The sequence below is a fragment of the Antedon mediterranea genome, chromosome 9, assembly GCF_964355755.1.
Source record: "Antedon mediterranea chromosome 9, ecAntMedi1.1, whole genome shotgun sequence".
Lineage (NCBI taxonomy): Eukaryota > Metazoa > Echinodermata > Crinoidea > Comatulida > Antedonidae > Antedon > Antedon mediterranea.
Window position 1 is genome coordinate 14,499,581 of NC_092678.1, and position 19,350 is coordinate 14,518,930.

General features: G+C 34.3%; 1 protein-coding gene across 1 annotated transcript in view; it reads left to right on the forward strand.

The window, feature by feature from the left end:
• Positions 1-769: 769 nt before the first annotated feature.
• Positions 770-19,350, forward strand: part of LOC140058206 (uncharacterized) — a 50,551-nt gene continuing 31,970 nt past the window's right edge. The window contains exon 1 of the mRNA XM_072103771.1: positions 770-881. Coding sequence (XP_071959872.1) covers positions 870-881 — 12 coding nt within the window. The 5' untranslated portion in view covers positions 770-869. The remainder of the gene's footprint in view (positions 882-19,350) is intronic.

Genomic DNA, 19,350 nt, shown 5'->3' on the forward strand with positions numbered 1-19,350 from the left:
TTATATGTTATTTGTTTAAAAATACTGATTAGTTGTTAAATACAGTTTTAGAAAGTGAATAATAATGACTTCAATAGAAATTCCCTAACAACGGAAAAAGGGTTTTAACCCTGAAACAAGGCAAATCATCAAAGTACCTGTATTCTATTTATTGTAAATCAGTTGCTGTTGGTAAATGTTACGTTGAGCATTTATTCATCATCAACATTAGTTGACATGGTGATAACATGTTAGAAATGTAATTATTGGCTCACACCTTTAAGAAAAGATGTATTATTTAGTTTGTCTGGTAGGCCTATTCACTCCCTCATGCATGTATTTGAAAATGTGCACAAACTTATAGTCAACTTTATAATTGTATAGTGTTGTATAGTTTCACTAAATTGGAAACCGGACAGAAAAAAAATAATTTTGGAATGAAGAAGTGAACGGCATTTGCATAGTCTAGAGCTTTTGCTAGTACATGATATATAATCAGTAAACATGATGATTTCAATTCTAGTTTTAAAAATATAATTTATCTATGGTACTACACAGTAATCAATACAATGATAGATATTTTACTCAAAGCTTATTTTATTCAACTAAAGATCAATCTATTTTCGTCTTTTTGGTAGTCATGCGAATACTTCTTTTGACTTTTGAATGTTAACGACCGAGTTCACAATCACAATAGTTTTAGACTTCATTCCTTTAAAGATATGGTTATGCAGCAGAAAGCCTAAAATATGTATAGGTTCAGTAAACGTAACCATTATACTGTTTGAGTGCCGTGATAATACACAAGTGGTTTAGCTTTTACTGAGAGTAGTTTTAACCTACAATTATGTTACATTATTATTCAGTATCTTTTTGGATTTTATTCAGGCATGCCCTTCTTGGTATGTATTTTCACTATTTGGCTTTTGCTTATTTTGGTTTTTGTTTCAATGTTTTAATAACCAATAATGTGGAGCGTCTATTATGTCAATTTTCCTTTTTTTATTTCCTCACTTTAAAATGTATAGGTAATTTTTGTAATTATGACATTCTTAATGTAATGCAGCATACCGTACATTATTATTCAGTATCTTTTTGGATTTTATTCAGGCATGCCCTTCTCGGTATGTATTTTCTCAGTCTGCTTTTGCTTTTTTTCGGTTTTTGTTTAAATGTTTTAATAATGTGGAGCGTCTATTATGTCAAGTTTCTTTTTTTGATTTTCAATATTCTATGAACTGAAGCATAATTTGCTTATTATAGTGCTGAATTGTGCCTATTTTTGTGTTATGTATAAAGCTTGTTGTCTCTTAGAAAGTATTTTCTAAATACTATCAGACAATTTTCTCGTTTAATGGTTGGTTTACTTAGTTAAGTGACTTCCGGTACGTGCCCTATTCAACAGCAATATTATTTTTCAATTAGGCTTAGGCAGAAACTATAAAGAGCGTTATCGAATCAATTAAATATGAACGAGGAGATAATATTATACCGGTTGCATTTTTGTTGGAATAACGATGGTGTGCACAATCATATAGACATTTCCCTAGAAGCCCTAATTATTTTCTTTTAAAATAAATTAAAGTTATATTGTCACCCAGTGAAAACATTTTTTTACATATTTCTGTTGAATAAGCCATTTTAATGGTACATAAAAGTTATTCACTTTAACAGAAAATTGGATTGAAAAAAAAAAGTATTTACCCCCAAAAAAAATTAACCAACTGGAAGGTATTTGTCTGGAAGACAAATGTGTTCCGGTTTAAATTAACCCTTGACCTGAGTTAGCTCATAAATATGCATATTGTATGTACGAAAGAATGAGATAAGACGACACAAAAAGATAAAGATAAAGATGCTTACCTGGATCGCCACAAATCAACTATCAAACTCTTCGAGAAGTTGACAATAATACTAATAAACCATCCTTATTATAATTTCAGACCATCCAAATAATCTCAAATAATAGGTGTATTTGAAGACCTTCTATCCAGATAGGCTAAAGAAGCAAGACAAAACACCCTACATTTATATTTTTACGATTTATTTACAAAGTGCCTTTACTATAAATGTTTGTGGTTTGCTAGACTTGTCTATTAACCTGAAGAGTAGCAAGAAACATGACGTATGATGGATGCTCTAGAATAATTCAACCATATCGAAAACTAAAAACTGTTTTAATACGATCGTGGTGATTGTTGGTGAATAAAACGATGGCCCGTATTCATGAAAGGAGACTAACTTTAGTCCTGGACTATCTCTGGATTTAGTCCTGGACTACCTCGAAATAGTATTTATGAAAGTGGACTATCTTTAGTTCTGGACTAAACCTGGACTATACCTGGACTAAAACCGGCAAAAAATAGTCCACCCAAGGAGTAGGTTTAAGAAAGTTAATTTTGAACTATCTCAAGAATAGCTCGAAAAAATGGTGGCCTGAGGTAAGGTAGGTCAGGTAAAGTGCGACACATTTAAAACGGTATTTAAGAAGCAAAATAATAATAATAATTTTTATTTGTATAAAATTAGTAATTACAACGTATGTTTAATATAATAAAGTTCTTTAGAAAGTAAAACAAATATATTTAGTAAGTTAATATAGTGTGTTTAATATAGGCCCACATCTTTAGCAATCACCCTATACTGGTAATGTTAAAATGATTTGTTCTTCATTAAGCGCGCATTTAACTTATTTAAAGATGTAAATCACATTATATATAATTGATGATTATGCAAGAGTATACTATACCTGAAGTATAATCGAGATTATACGAGTTTTCCAGAGGTGGGAATCAATATGCGTTCATATTGATTCGAAACCGAAGGAGAATGAAGTATAATCTTAATTTGTAATATATTTTACATTAACATTTTTGTTTAAAATGATGTTAGATGGATATAGCCTAGATAGCTAGGCCACAGTCTAAAGCCTATTTAAGCTAGGCCTACACTTAAACTAGGCCTCTCTAGACTATGCAATTGGCTAAGTCGATGGGCATTGCAAGGCCCTACTTCAGGTAACCAGTAAACAGTAGTCTTCTCCTATTGTAGGCCTACATTGTATTACTTAGTAAGCTTTGTCTAGGCCAAGACTGGGAATGAATGAAGCGTTAGATATTTTCAAAATATTGAATCAATTTACATAGAGCATCCTGTTGAATTAATTTTAATTTAGTATAATAAATTCAATAGGCCTAGGCTAATTAACATTTAGTAGTAATATCATATATGTATATATTTTTAAAAAAAATATTTATTTTTCCATTTGTTTAGACAGCTGAAGAAATGTCTGGTTAATATTATAATATGCCTCCACTACTGTCCTAGTTACATGGAATGCTGCTGTTGATCAGGTAAGGTATTATTTAAAAAGATAAAAATAAACAATTTACATACAACCTGTTGAATTAATTTTAATTTGGCATAACAAATGTAAATAGGCCTAGGCTAGTAATAGTTTCAATATTTTTTAGAAAATATAGTTTAATTTCATTTATTTTTCTATTGGTTTAGACTGCTGAACACATATCTGGTCAATATTATATGCCTCCTCCACTACCGCCCTAGTTAGGCTACATGGAATGATGATGCTGGTCATGTAAAGTAATAAGATAAAGACAAATATTTAAAATGTGTTATTAAATTGTTCAAAAAATTGCATCCTCCGCTCTACACAAGATGGGTTTGGGATTGAATTAAAAAATCCTGGATCCACACACTGCATAGTTATCTATGAAGGCCTAATTTTCTGGATATTTTCATCATTATGAAGTTAAGAGGTACTGTTGTACAAAAATGGAGTGGAGTATTGTGAAAAATTATCTAGGCTTGTAAGCATATATTCTTTTTTGGCCAGGGATAAAAATTGTCTTTTGTCTACCGCTATTATCTGTACTGTGTTTTAGTTTTGAAGCTATTTGGATGTAATATAATTTAACATTTTTTATTTATTTTTTTAGATGCAATTGCTAACAAACCTGGATGAAGCGCAATAATCATGCAGAGAGGAACAGGACTATCAAAACAATTGTATACGTTTTAGCAAGTTGTACTTGTGTAGAAATAAATGAAAATAAGAATAACCATATAAAAACAACAAATGAAACTTTTTGAATTACTGTATTGTTTTATTCAAAAACAGCAAATAAATAAATTAAAATACAATATTACTGTAGTTTTGTCAGCATGTACATTCATGTTCAGATCACAGAATTCTGTCCCATTTTCATTTAGAAAAATGATTTTTTTTTGTAACTGAAATAAATATATATATATATATATATATATACACAATTGTCATCAAAATAGTTTTGTTACTTAAAGATGGTCATCATTTCTTGAATTATTTATATCCGATTCTCAATTCTGCAGTCGAGCCAGTTTTTAATCTGTGATAATTTTGCAACCACAGCTCCAACAATGAACATAATAACAGTATTTAAACAAGGTTTATGCATTGATAACTTGAAAATCTGTTTTAGATAAAAATATGGAAATTTACAATAATGTTTAGGTTCACCATTTAACAAAAATATATAAAACATATGAAATTATTATGTATAAGGTAGTGAACTATTTAAATGTGATATCTCATTGTAAATCTTGAACACAGATCTTCAATTAAATAATGCATATGTTATTGTTATGCCTACTGCCAGGAGAGACTACCCTGGCCAGTAGCTAGTAGAAGGCAGGCTCTTGCTCTACTCTAGTCTAGTACTAATAGTAGGAACTAGATGGGCAAGGTTGCAGCTAGCTAGGTTAGGCCTAGTTTTTCTAAATTTAATTACTGTTATGGTTCAGTGATTTTGTTTTGATGTTTGATATTGGAATAGCCCATGGTGGATGGGAACCCTGCTGGACACCCAAGCCTAGATAGCTGTATCCAAGGAGACATATCTCTCTTTAGCCTGGGTGACTGGCAGGGAGAGGAGTGTTCTCCTTGCTAATAAAGCAAATAATAAATGTTATAGAATTTGTAATTAAACTGCCATAAACTGGTGAGTAAGAGTTTATTATGACTTATATTTTATTTTTTGTTTCTTATAGTTGGTTTACATTATAGGCTTGATAGGATTAACATTTTGTGAGGTTGAACATTGTTAAAACTACTGTACAAGTTAACTACAAGGCATCAACGTCCATCATGTCCATCCTGGAATCAAGTTGACCAAGTTTAGAGGTTCCAAGGCAACCAACGAACCTTCGTTGACTGAGTGGCTGGAAGATTGCTCAGCCTACGCAAATCAGTATGGACTGACAGATGCCAAAAAAGATCAAGCATTGTTGGACCATTTGGGGGGAAGTGCTAAAGAAGAACTAATGTGTTATGGGGTTGATGTGCGAAGCAACCATGAGCGGATAATCAATGTTTTGAAAGAACATTTTGGTCTACTTGAGACAAAATGCTTCGTTGAGTGAGACTCTACATAATTGTGTACAACAAGATGGAGAAAGCCTGGCAGAGTTTAGTTTAGCACTAATGAGACTGTATGGAAAAATGGAAACAGCAACGACAGATGCTCGTGAAAGAACTGCAATGACAATACTAAAATATAATACTCTGAAAGAAAGATTGGTTAAGAGGTGTCCGCGAGAAATGGGTGCAGCGAGAGTTGCGGCGAATAAAAATTGATTGCAGGGGCAGTACGTTTATGGAAATGCGTAGAAAGTGCACTTGATTTTTTTTCCAAGATCAGGAACCAATCGCTAGAAGGTCCCATGGCGTATACGAGGTGCATGCTGATCAATTGGCGAATACTTTTTATCGTGAGCAAAACAATCAATCAACCGGGAGTCATGAGTTATCCAAAGAGGTCAACACCCTGAAAGATGAAATGGCCAAATTAAGGTTGGTGATCGAGAAAATGGATAGGCCATGGAGTACAAGTACTAAAAGCAAAGACGCTAAGTGCTACGAGTGTGGGCAGAAGGGTCATTATAAACGACAGTGCCATAACACAAATCGGTCACAGGACACCTATTCACAAAGGTCCTACCAACCACAGCCAAGCTACAAATCTCAACCAGCTTACCACCAAGCACCATTTCCCCAACTTCAAGGAGCCTACCAAATTCAACCTACACCTCAACAGATGTACCAGCCACAGGCAGTCAATTAACCCGGACCAAATTACCAACCACCAATAACTAGTCATCCACATACAACTTACCAGCTACAGGTAGTCAATCAACCTAGACCACAATACCAACCACAAATAACTGGTCAGCCACAGGCAACTTACCAGCCGCATATGAACTATTCATCTCAGAAAACCACGCAGCAACAACGAACCATACAACCAGCTATGCAGCAGTCGGCAGGAGTACAGCACCCGGAAAACTTATGCTCTCCGCCATCAGAGCCAATGTGGTAGGAGGGAGTGATAAGCTGCCTATTGTTGCACATGAGAGTAGGGTGAAAAGTGAGGATCAAACTGAATCGACTAGGTTGGGACTACTGGCGCCGAGCCCGAAAATGATCGGCTGCATTCTTGATACAGGAGACGAAGCCTCAATAATCCTAACTGATGTATACAATTCAATACTGAAGCCTCGTATTGGTCCAATGGAAAACCTAGATTCCGCTATTAAGATTGTTGGAGTTACAGGAACCAAAATAGCAGTTGAAGGTTATGTACAGATACCTGTTACCATAGGAAATAAGAAGGTCGTCGTTGGGTTTCTGGAGGTAGAAAGCAATTCACCGAAATGTGGAAGTAAGCAAGATTTTCCTTTGATACTAGGATGTAATGCCCTACGATTATTCATTGATACACCAGATGAAAACCTAAGCATGGTGATTAATAGCCTGAAGATGTTTAATGAAACAGCAGAGTTAAAAGTTAAATGTGGGAAACGTGGTTTACTAACCAAAGATTTGTTAGAAGTCGTTCCCACACAATCAGTAAAAAGACTAGAATGCTGTTTTGATGCCACATGTAGGCTTGATAATGATGTTAAGAGTCTATGGTTAATTAAATCATCCAGAGATAGAGAAGGTCTGGAGGTAATTGAAGGTTGTGTATCGGGAGTTTCACAAGTGAGTCTGCTTGTTTCAAATTCTACTGACGAAGAACTAATCTTAAAATCCAAAACCATGGTAGCAGCAGCAGTATAGCTAGTTCAACAAGCTCATGTAGATACATTCCAGACAGATGATGTTCTACAAGTAGATGTTAGAGAAGTTTATACTGATGAAAGTTAAGTAATTAAAAGCTCACCTATTCCACTAACGCAAATAAATACCTGTGAGAGATGTATGTGTGTAGAGATGGCACAATCTTGGAACTACCATTTGGAGTAAGTCTCAATAACATCGATCCTGATGAAATTGACCAAGTTGCAAGATTGCTTGTAGATCATAAAGAGGTTTTCTCAACTGGGGAGTTCGATCTTGGATATTGTGATTTAATTCCACATGAAATCAAAATCTCCACTGAAAAGCAAATCCGTATGTCCTATCGTAGAATACCACCATCACAAATGGCCGAAGTCAAACAGCTGCTACAAGACATGCTCGATAAAGGAATTATACAGAAGTCCTCTAGTCCGTACGCTAGCCCAATAGTACTTGTACGGAAAAGCTCAGGAGCACTGCGACTGTGTGTGGATTATCGACAACTCAATGCAATTACAATCAAGGATTCGTTCCCGTTACCTCGGATTGACGAGACTCTTGAGACTTTAGGTGGAGCCAAATATTTTTCACATATGGATCTCTCTCATGGATATTTTCAAGTTTCGATGCACCCAGACTCCGTCCCATTAACAGCTATTCGAGTTCCTTGGGGGTTATTCGAATTCAATCGCATGCCTCAAGGATTGTGTAATAGTCCAGGAACATTCCAGCGAATTATGGAAAATATATTTGGTGACCTAAACCTCGAATAATTGATATTGTATTTGGATGACATTCTGGTTTTTTCAAACACTTTTGAAGAACATTTGGACCGGTTAGCTGAAGTATTCAGGAGACTACAGAAGTGTGGTTTGAAGTTAAAAGGTGGAACATGCAAGTTGTTCCAGACTGAAGTGACTCATATAGGTCATATCGTCAACAAAAATGGAATATCGGTAAACCCAAGCAAGGTAGAAAAAGTTATGCGGTGGCCCACTCCCAAAGATTCATCGCAAGTGAGTTCATTCTTGGGACTTGCATCGTACTATAGAGGATTCATATCTGGCTTCTCGAAAGTTGCTGCTCCATTACATGCATTGACCGGGAAAAAAACCAGCAATGCGGGGAAGAAGCTATCGTTTGAATGGAGTGGACAAGCCGAAACAGCATTCCAGACACTGAAGAAAGCACTATCAACAGCACCTGTCTTGGCCTACCCCAAATTTGATAAGGAGTTTGTTATAGAAGTGGACGCTTCTTTCAGTGGTCTAGGAGCATGCTTAATGCAAGCAGACGAAGATGGAAAACTTCACCCCATATCAAATGCCAGCCGCAGCCATCGTGGAGCTGAAAAAGATTATGCAGATCTCTCAAGCTTTAAAGTAGAACTTCTCGCTCTGAAGTGGGCTGTAACAGAAAAGTTTGGATCATACATTATAGGATCAAGATGCACTGTCTTTACAGATCATAACCCATTAGTTTATTTAAGGACAGCCAAGTTAGGAGCAACGGAACATGGTTGGGTGGCTCAGGTTGCACCTTTCAATATCGAAATTAAGTACAAACCTGGAAAGAGCAATCATTGTGCAGAGGCACTAAGCAGATGTCCAGATGCTGAAGCATGTGATGTTACAGTAATAGTAAAAGAAGTGACAGCCTGTATTTTAGTACCATCAACATCCGAAATGCGAATCAAACTACTAAAGAAATTCACACTCAAGATGAAACACATAGTTTGTTTCCGTCCTACACTCATCAAAAATTAGCGAACCTCCAGCAAAGCGATGCAGTATTGGGAAAGGTTTTGGAGTATTGGCAAACCAACTGGAAACCTGGGCAACCAATTACTGATAACTCTTTTGAACTAAGAGGATGGTTAAAACAGATAACACATTTAAAGGAGTGGGAAGGAGTACTCTACCGAGAAGTTAAATGTAACACAGGTGACTGTCGACAACTACTCATTCCACATAGTCTTCGCAACAAAATGCTAGAGATGGCATACGATGGATGGGGTCATCAAGGTGCTTATAGGACTATTGGCATTTTGAAGACAAGATGTTTCTGGCCTGGACTTCAAGATGATGTCCGACAACATATTAAGAAATCTTTCACTTGCACAACATCCAAGGCAATGTGTCCCATGATTCGCATGCATAGACGCCATCTAATCGCATTCCGTCCATTTGAGTTGTTAGCTATTGATTTTCTCAAACTTGATAAGGGCAAAGGTGGTTACGAGGATGTCTTGGTTCTAACAGATGCGTTTACTAAGGTTGCACTAGCTATACCCTGCCGAAATCAGTCAGCAATAGTAGTAGTGAAAGTCCTTCAAGAAAAGTGGTTCAATTATTATGGTGCACCACAGCGGCTTTACTCCGACCAGGGGAGAAACTTCGAAGGCCTAGTCATTAAGGAACTTTGCAAACTTTACAAAATTCACAAATCCAGGACCACGCAATATCACCCACAGGGCAATGCCCAAAGAGAGAGATTTAACCGGACCCTGTGTGGAATGATAAGATCTATTGATCATAAACAACGACGAAAATGGCCAGAGTTGCTTGGACATTTAGTGTTCTTGTATAATTCAATACCCCACAGTGTTAAGCCTTGTCTACACTATCAAACTTTATGTGTCAAAAAAGTTTGATGTGCCTATATATGGTAGTGCTATGCTTAAATATGGTAGTGATATGACATCATCATGTCCATATATGGGCACATCACATTTTTTGACACATAAAGTTTGATAGTATAGACAAAGCTTTACTGGTGTTTCACCATTTCGCCTCCTATATGGATGTGAACCGTTTACGCCATTATACCTACTTCTCAACAATTCACGGGAAAACTGGGAAGAGGACTTCATCGAATAACAAGCTGATGCTATACAACAAGCCCATCAAGTGGCAAAAGATAGCATTGAACAGAAAATAGAAAACTCTACGCTGAAGCAGAATATACATAAAATGAGTCCAGAACTGAGCGTTGGAGATCGTGTACTGTTGAAAAGGTGTGCTTTTGAAAGCAGAAACAAGTTAGAAGACAAGTTTCATCACGGCGTCTACATCATAGTTTGGGTTAACGACGCTGGAGACGTTTATAAGATTCGGCCTCTTCTGGGTGGCCCAACACGTACTGTAAATAGAAAACTCTTAATTGTCGATCCAAGGGAAGCAACAACTGAAGACATTGTAGGAAGTGACTCAGATGAAGAAGATGAAATGCCAACCTGTGTATTTACACATCATGACTTACCACAGCAGGATGCAATACACCAACCAGTAGAACCTCAACTCAGACGATCATCAAGATCAACTAGAGGTTTTCATAGTAACCCTGAGAAATGGCCAAAGTCTACAGTTTCTCGCCATTAAGTGTTGACTTATTTTATGAACTTGGATTTATGTATGCACACCTTCTATTGTCTTGTGCTACTTTTCTGTAATTTTTAAACCATTTTAAGCTAAATAATCTATGATGATAAAGTGTTTGGTGTTTATCAATCTTTACTGCATAAGAGTTATTGTTATAATTATGTTACTTTTGTTTACCTAATTGTTAATAGGTATTTAAGTTTAAGAGTACAGCATGTTATGGTGTCATAATATGGTATTTTGAAAATAATTAGGTACACACAAGTTCTTGTATCATGTAACATGAGATGTAAGTATAGATGATTGAAAATTCGATAATAATGGTTTAAAGTACCACAATCTCTGAAGCTTGTATTATATAATGTACTGATCTGTCACAGGGTAATGATTATAGGGTAACCTGTGAGTTGTAGTTATAGTTTTTGGGGTATGAAGCCGTATGGTGGCACCTATTGGATTGGTCATACTCCTTTAGTTGTTAGTTGCGTTGGAAAGCAGTCTTATGGGTGAAGCTTTAGCAGTGGTCATGAGGTGCGAACAGAACTGTACTGATCTGGTGAGTGTCATGGTAACAAGGGCCATGATGGGTGGACTCGCATTGGAAATTCCTCATACTTCTGCTATTGGGAGGGACCGTACTGGCTCCGTATTTAGTATCTTCACTTTAACAGTTGGCATGACATGATGGTTAGGAGTCCATTGCAGAATGTCTTAACGGGGAGTGGCATCCCGATGCTATTTCAGCAAACAATCGGGTATCTAATAATCAGTATACTTTTATCTTGAGACAGTGTGTCAGATTACAATATTTTGGGGCCAAGTATAGTCATCACGGGGAACATGTTATGGTTCAGTGATTTTGTTTTGATTTTTGATAATGGAATAGCCCATGGGGGATGGGAACCCTGCTGGACAGCCAAGTCTAGATAGCTGTATCCAAAGAGACATCTCTCTATTTGGCCTGGGTGACTGGGAGGGAGAGGAGTGTTCTCCTTGCTAATAATGCAAATAATAAATGCTATATAATTTGTAATTAAACTGTCATAAACTGGTGAGTGAGAGTTTGTTATGACTTATATTTTATTTTCTGTTTCTTATAGTTGGTTTACATTATAGGCCTGATTTTGTGAGGTTGAACATTGTTAAAACTACTGTACAAGTTAACTAGCCTAGGCCTAGGCCTAGCCCAGGCCTAGGCCTAGCCCTACATTATATCCTAGGAGGCCTACAGTAACGACTAGCCTAATTTATGGAAATATTGCATTGAACTATCTATCTTTGATATCTGTATTACAGAGGCTGTTTTGTTTGCCTGTTTATATTCTAATAAATGTTTGTTGTGAGATCAAATCAAGACGATTTACCTGGTATCATCATTTCACGTGTCAACCGCTACCCCACATAAGTTAGGGAGGCTGGAGCCGTTTACATTACTATGAATCAACCTACTGTAACAGATCAATTAATAACAAATGATGCATCCATTCTTTTAAACAAAATATAAAAAGGACAAAATTAGTAGTACTACTAGGCATAGTACTAGGCCTTTAGATAGTAGTACTACTAGCAGTAGTAGAAGTCTGCCTATAATAATCATCATATATATAATATATGCCTAGTAGTAGTTAGTTAGCTAGGCTAGTTTAGAACTAAAGAGTAGACATTAGTTACTATTGAAACTAGCCTAGGTAATAGGCCATAGTTTTAGTGAAACTAGTGTATGCCTATGACTAGTAGTCCATGGGCCATACATTTGTTTCGGTATCAAATTGGTGGCAAATGCTACCATACATTTTTGGAAAGCTTACTATGTCTACTTTTCAGAAATCCATGATAGCAATGCCAATTGTACAGCTTAATAGTCATTTTTTTAGGATTATATAACACTGCCTACAGAAAATATGCAACACAAAATTTTGGGGTAGGGGGTAACACTTTTGCAAATAACTCTGGATTTAATGAACAGATTTGCATTTTCTTGGTATCAATATGTAGTGTATAGACTGCTTATAAGTGTAATATATTTTTCTAAGTAAATTATTATTATTGACGCCATTAGAGGTCAGAAGGTCATTGGACTTTAATAATAAATGATGTTTTGTCTAATTAACTTATAACTTTCAGTTTTTAACAAAAAAATACAATAGATGTTATGCAAACTGATGTTTTTATGAACATATAGACCCAAATAAACAAGAAAATTGAAGTTAAAGATTAACAAAATATAAATATGCTGTGTATTATGAAGAAATTTGTTGTTTTTAGTAATTTGTAATCGTTTACAATTATGGGGTAGGGGGTAACATTTTTGCGAATAACTTACAATTTAGTTAACATATTTGCATTTTCTTGCTAACAATATGTAGTGAATATATTGCCTAATTGTAATACACTTTTTAAAAATTAATCCTGCATTTGTTGACATCTTTAGAGATCAAAAGGTCACTGACCTTTAATAAAAAATGCAATTTCTTCTAAATTAGCTTATAAATTTCAATTTTAAACACAAAAATACAGGAAATCTTATGCAAACTAATGTTTTTTTAAACCCATAGACACAATAAATAAGAAAATTGAATTTAACATTTTTTCAAAATTGAATATGCTGTGCATTATAAAGAAACTTCGTCATTAGTAATTTGTGACAATTATGGGGTAGGGGGTAACCTTTTTGCAAATAACTTAAGATTTAGTGAACAGATTTACATTTTCATGTTATCATTATGTAGTGTATGGATTTCATTATTGTAATAAACTTTTTAAAAATGAATCCAGCATCTATTGACGTCTTTAGAGGTCAAAAGGTCAATGACTTTCAATCAAAAATGCAATTTCTTCTAAATTAACTTATACATTTCAATTTCAATCACAAACTTACAAAAGATCTTATGTTGATGTTTTCCTAAACATATAGACACAATGAATAGGAAAATTGAAATTAAACAAACAAATATTCTATGAAGTTATGAAGACATTTTGTCCGTTAATAATATTTTTTTATAAACAATTATAGGGTAAGGGGTAACATTTTTTATAATAACTTTGTATTTAATGATCAAATTTGCATTTTTTTTGTATTAATATGTACTGTGTAGGTTGCCTAATTGTTATATTCTTGTTGAAAAAATAAAACGTAACATATTGACATCATTGTAGGTCAAACGATCATTGAACATTACCAAAAATTACAATTTCTTCCAAATTTAACATTAATAAAGTTTCAATTTTAAACACAAAGATACAACAAATCTATTACAAACTGGTATTTTTTTTCAAACCTATAAAGACAATGTACAAATACAAATTAAAGTTAAAGATTAAACACAAATAAACATGTATAGGCACTAACAATATGAAGAATTTTGACCATATTAGCAATTTGTAATCCTTAAAAATTATGGGGTAAGGGGTAACATTTTTGCTAATAACTTTGAATTTATTGAGCATATTTTGCATTTCTTGGTAACAAAAAGTAGGGTACTGTATAAACTGTTTAATTAAAAATTGTTATATCAAAAAATTATGCAACATTTTGATCTCAAATAATATTACCAATAGTGGTTGTGTAGTTTTATTTAAAGCCTGTAGACAAAATTTTAGTATTTAGTGTTGTTGTGGGGTACAAAATAACATTATGCATGACTTGTTGGAGGGTATACATTATTGAAAAAAAAAATAATGATTTTGTTTTAATATGAGGATAGGAGCTTTTTAAAAACATTTATTTCATCGTGAAATTACAGGGTGGATAAACTATTTTATAATTTATCGTGATTATAAACTAAGTTTCACTTAAGGCTTAAGGAGTGGAGTTGAAAGAGTCGTGAGTTACAAGCCTGGCACTTGGTCAGGATTGAACCCCGGACCTTGGGATTGGAAGGCAAGCACGTTAACCACCAAGCTACAGCTCCACTACTTTATATAGGGTATTTGGTTATTTTTAAAATACATACCCTCCGGCTACTGTTTTAGGCTATACTGTATAAATTGTTATTATTTTACAGATTGTACTTTAAATCAATTAATCGACTTATATAGTAATTTTAAAAATGACACTAGGGCCTACCAATTAAATTTGTATTTAAAAGATATTCTTTTTCTATAAATGTTCATCTGATATTTTCCTGTATCTTGGTTTACAAAAATGAACTCCGTAACAATATGTAAATGTTTCAGATCTGCATATCAGCTGCAGTTTAGCAATTCACACTTTCTAGAAAAATTAATTCTAATATATTACATCGTCAAATTCCAGTCATTTAAAACAACTGGGTACGGTATATATAGAAAATGAAATCTTTAAAAGACATGATTTTGTTATCGCAAACTAGAGTATGATCTTGTGCAATGTTCCTTGACATTTTGGAATATGATACTTCGCAAGTTTCCCGATTTTGATCAACGTTACCGTTAATATCTTTTAAAATGTTATGAAAAAGCTGACGAAAATACTAGAATCAAGTACACTGGTACAGCACGTTATAGTCTTCAGTCTGTATTCTCTAGAGATGTGAAGGGCATCCAACAATGGATAGAAACACCATTTGGCTCAGTGGCGTCTGTGAGCAATGAGGAAAATGTAAAGTATGCATGACAGTCTCTTCTGAAGATGTACCAGATATGATTTTTCCTTCTACTCCTGTGTAAATTGTATTGACTGGACCTTCTCACCTAACTTTAGGTGGTTGTGTCAGAGTTATCCTCCAATATTATTGTTAATTTCCATGTCAATGTCTCTATCGACACAATATTTTGGGTCCTTTCCAGGAGTCCAGAAAATACAAAGAGACTGAACACCGTAACATGCTGCACCAGTGTTCTTGGTTAAAACATTGGTTAATAGATATTAATGGTAACCTTGATCAAAATGGGGAAAACTTACAACCACCTTCGACCATGCCAAGATACATGGCACATACTTCAAACTGCGATATGAAAACATAGAGATACCCTGTTCTTTCAAGCGTATGTGGAAGATGTGGAACTGCAGCTAATATGAAAATCTAAAACATTGACATATTAATGAGTTTGAATAAACTAACTGTTTTCTTTAAATCAAGATGAAGTAAAATGTAATTATCCTGTAATATTACAATACCATAACAGTTTTGTTTAGAAAACTATCTCATTTGCATTTGCAAACCAGATGAACAATTATAACCTTAGAATATCTTATCAGTTACAAATAAAAGATATAATTGGTAATCTAAACAATTTCTATGATTGTTGCTAACGTTTTCCGTCTTCCGACATTACGCTTTCCACAATTTGTTTCCATTTTTTTCTGTTTATGGCAGGATGGTTTGCTATTGTGTTAGTGTCTACTAGTCCTTGTAAGTCTTTCTTTATTTGATTCATCCAGTTATTTCTTGGTCTTCCTACGGGTCGTTTTACTTTCCTGTTAGTTTCCTTCATTGTTTGTTTGATTGGGGTATCATCCGGTAATCTAATTATGTGTCCATACCATTTTAGTCTCCTTCGTTTAATTCTTTTACTCCATTCTTCTTGTTTTGTTATCTCGTATATTTTCGTGTTACACACTCTATCTGTTAATTTAATATATATCATCTTTCGCAACATTTTCCTGTGATATATATCTATACTCTCTTGTAATTTTTTGTTTAGTACCCAGAGTTCACTGTTATATAAGAAAATACTTGCTATGTATGCGTCAAACAAACGGGATTTCACGTCTATAGACATCGTTTTGTGTTCTAGCGACGGCTTCAGCTTGTTATATGCCATAGCTGCTAGTGATTTTCTTCTTTTAATGTCTTTTTCTGTGTCCAAGTTACTACCGAGGTATTTGCATTCTTCCCATTTACTATCGGTGTTTCTTCCTATTAGGTATTCTTCTGTTTTACTTTCGTTTATCTTTAGATTGAATTCTGCTAATTTCTCTGTTACATTTTTCTTTATTTTAGTTATGTGTTCTTTTGAGTCGCTAATAAATGAGATGTCATCTGCATACTGCATCTGGATATTAAGCTGTTGTAGGGGTAGTGGTGTTGTGTTTGCTGATTCGAGTGCCTTTGCTAGGTATAGTGTGAACAGTATCGGAGACATACAGTCACCTTGTGGTACTCCTAGTGTAGTAGTAAACAATTTGCCTGTCTGTTTTCCAATTCGAAGGCTTAATTTTACATTGTTTATCAAAACTTTCAAAATGTGTAGTTCATCATCTTGTAATATATGTGTCAGTATGTCGAATAGAGTATTCGTCCGCACCGTGTCAAATGCACTGGTCATGTCAAGTAGTAGTAGTATTATTTCGTAGTTAGATGACGCAATTGCCTTTTCTGCTAACATTTTGCATGTATGTACATGTTCGGTAGTGCTTCGTCCTCTGCGATACGCGGCCTGTGTTACAGGGACATGTTCATCTAATCTGTCGTTTATCCTATTTAGTAAGCATATTGCTAGCATTTTCCTAAGAACCGACAGTAGGATGATGGGTCGGATGTTTTTTGGTGGACCTTTTTTCTTGCCTGGTTTTGGTATTGGATGCAATATGCCTTCGTTGATTTCTTTAGGTATGTTTCCTGTTTTAGCTGTTTGGTTATATATGTCTGCTATGTGGTTAAAAACTTCTATAGGTGCATATTTTACCATTTCAGGGTATACTAGGTCACTTCCTGTTCTTTTATTATTTTTTAAGCATTTTGCTGCTTTGGCAACTTCATCACCTGAAAAGGGAGACTTCATTTCAATAGGTTTAATGTTTTCGTTTATAGGTTTTTCTTGTGATTTGTGATAGACGTTTTCAAAGAAATTGCTAATTATTTCTACCTGCTCTTCTTCGTTTGTTGTTATACCGAACTCTGTTTCTACCACAAGTCTTTTATTTTCGTTAAGTTTTAGGTTTTTTACTGCTTGGTACATTCGTGTTGAGTCATCTTTGAATTTTTCAATTTCAGCTATCTTTTCTTTTAGTGTGTCTTCTTTTTCTTTATTAAGTTCAGTATGAATACTCTTTATGATTTGATTTCTTTCTTTTCTAAGTTTTGTTTTCTTAGATTTGTCATTTGATGAATTTATGTCGCACCTCAATTGTTTCTGCTTCTTCGATAACTCTTGTATATATTTATTGTTTGATTTAGACTTTGCTTTCCTGTAACCAACCACTTCCAATGCTACATTCTGAAAGACTGTCGTTTATTTGGTCCATTTCTCTTGTGGTTCCAGGTCATGGATGTTCACAGATTGTATACATCTCGATACCTCTCTTTGATATGTTTGTCTGTTTTGTTGTGCTTGAAGTTTTGACACATCTATTTGTTTGGTTTTCTTAGCGTTACTATTTAATTTATACCATTGTAGTGTTAAAGTTGTCTTGACTAATCTATGATCAGTGTATGTTCTCGTACCACTGTATGCTCTTGCGTTAGTGACTAGCTTCATGTGTGAATTCTTAACTAGAATGTAATCGATCTGGTTTCTGTAGGGGTTGCGTCTGATCTCTCCACTCTTCTGATCGTTATACTGATCGCGTCTCTGCGGGCATTCCCACGTAGTCCTATGTGACATCTTATGTTTAAACATGGTATTTGTTAGTACTAGATTATTTCTTAGTGCACATTCAACTAGCTGAGTTCCATTATTGTTCGTTTTTCCTTTACCATATCTTCCTACACATTGTGGGTAATCAGGATGGCTGTCCCCCGTTTTTGCATTCATATATCCAGCTAATATTAGGATATCTTTGTTTTTTGCTTCATTTAATGCTTCTTGTACTTCGTCATAGAACCTATCTCTATCCCAAGGTTGTTGTTCACTGTGTTCTAAAGTAGGTGCATATGCGCATACGAAAAGTACATTCCTGGGTTTTGGCCTACGCCTCGACCCAGGCTTACCTCCTCTACTTTCTATGTTGATTCGGGCTGTAATTACTCTCTCCGATATTTCCTTAAATTCTGCTTTAAAACTGCTCTCAACTAGAATTCCAACGCCATGTCTTGTGTTGTTTGCGGGTCCATGATTACTATAGACAATTGAATGTTTAGAATATGTAAATTATAAAAAACAATTTACAACACAGAAGCTGGATATGTTTATCATTATCAATATGTAATAACAATGAAACATCAAAGATATATATTATCCTCATATTTAAAATTCATTTATTTTAATTAATAATAAATCAAATAATGTATACCTTCCAAAAAGTCATGCATTTTGTTATTTCGTACCCCGTAACAATACTAAACGGTGAATTTTTTTCTATAGGTTTAATAAGTTAAAAACCACATAAATCTATTGGTAATAACATTTTGATAATTTTTTAATATATAGCAATTAAACAGTTTATATATTACTTATTGGTTCCTAGAAATGCAAAATATGTCTACTAAATTCAAAGTTATTAGCAAAAATGTTACCCCTTACCCCATAATTTTTAATAATTACAAATTACTATTACGGTCACAATTCCTAATATTATTACACATGTTTATTTGTTTTTAATCTTTAACTTCAATTTCTTGTCCATTGTCTTGATAGGTTAAAAACAAAAGTTAGATTTGGTGTATTTTTGCGTTAAATATTGAAACTTTATTAATGTTACATTTGGACGAAATTGCATTTCTTTAAATGTCCAATGACCATTTGACCTACAATGATGTCAATATATGTTACGTTTTATTTTTTCACAATGAATATAACAATTAGGCAACCTACGCAGTACATATTAATACAAAACATATGCAAATGTGATTACTAAATACAAAGTTATTAGGAAAAATGTAACCCCTTACCCTATAATTGATAATAATACATTACTATTAACAGACAGAATGTCCTCATAAATTCACAGAATATTTGTTTGTTAAATTCAATTTTCTTATTTATTGTGTCTATAGGTTTAAGAAAACA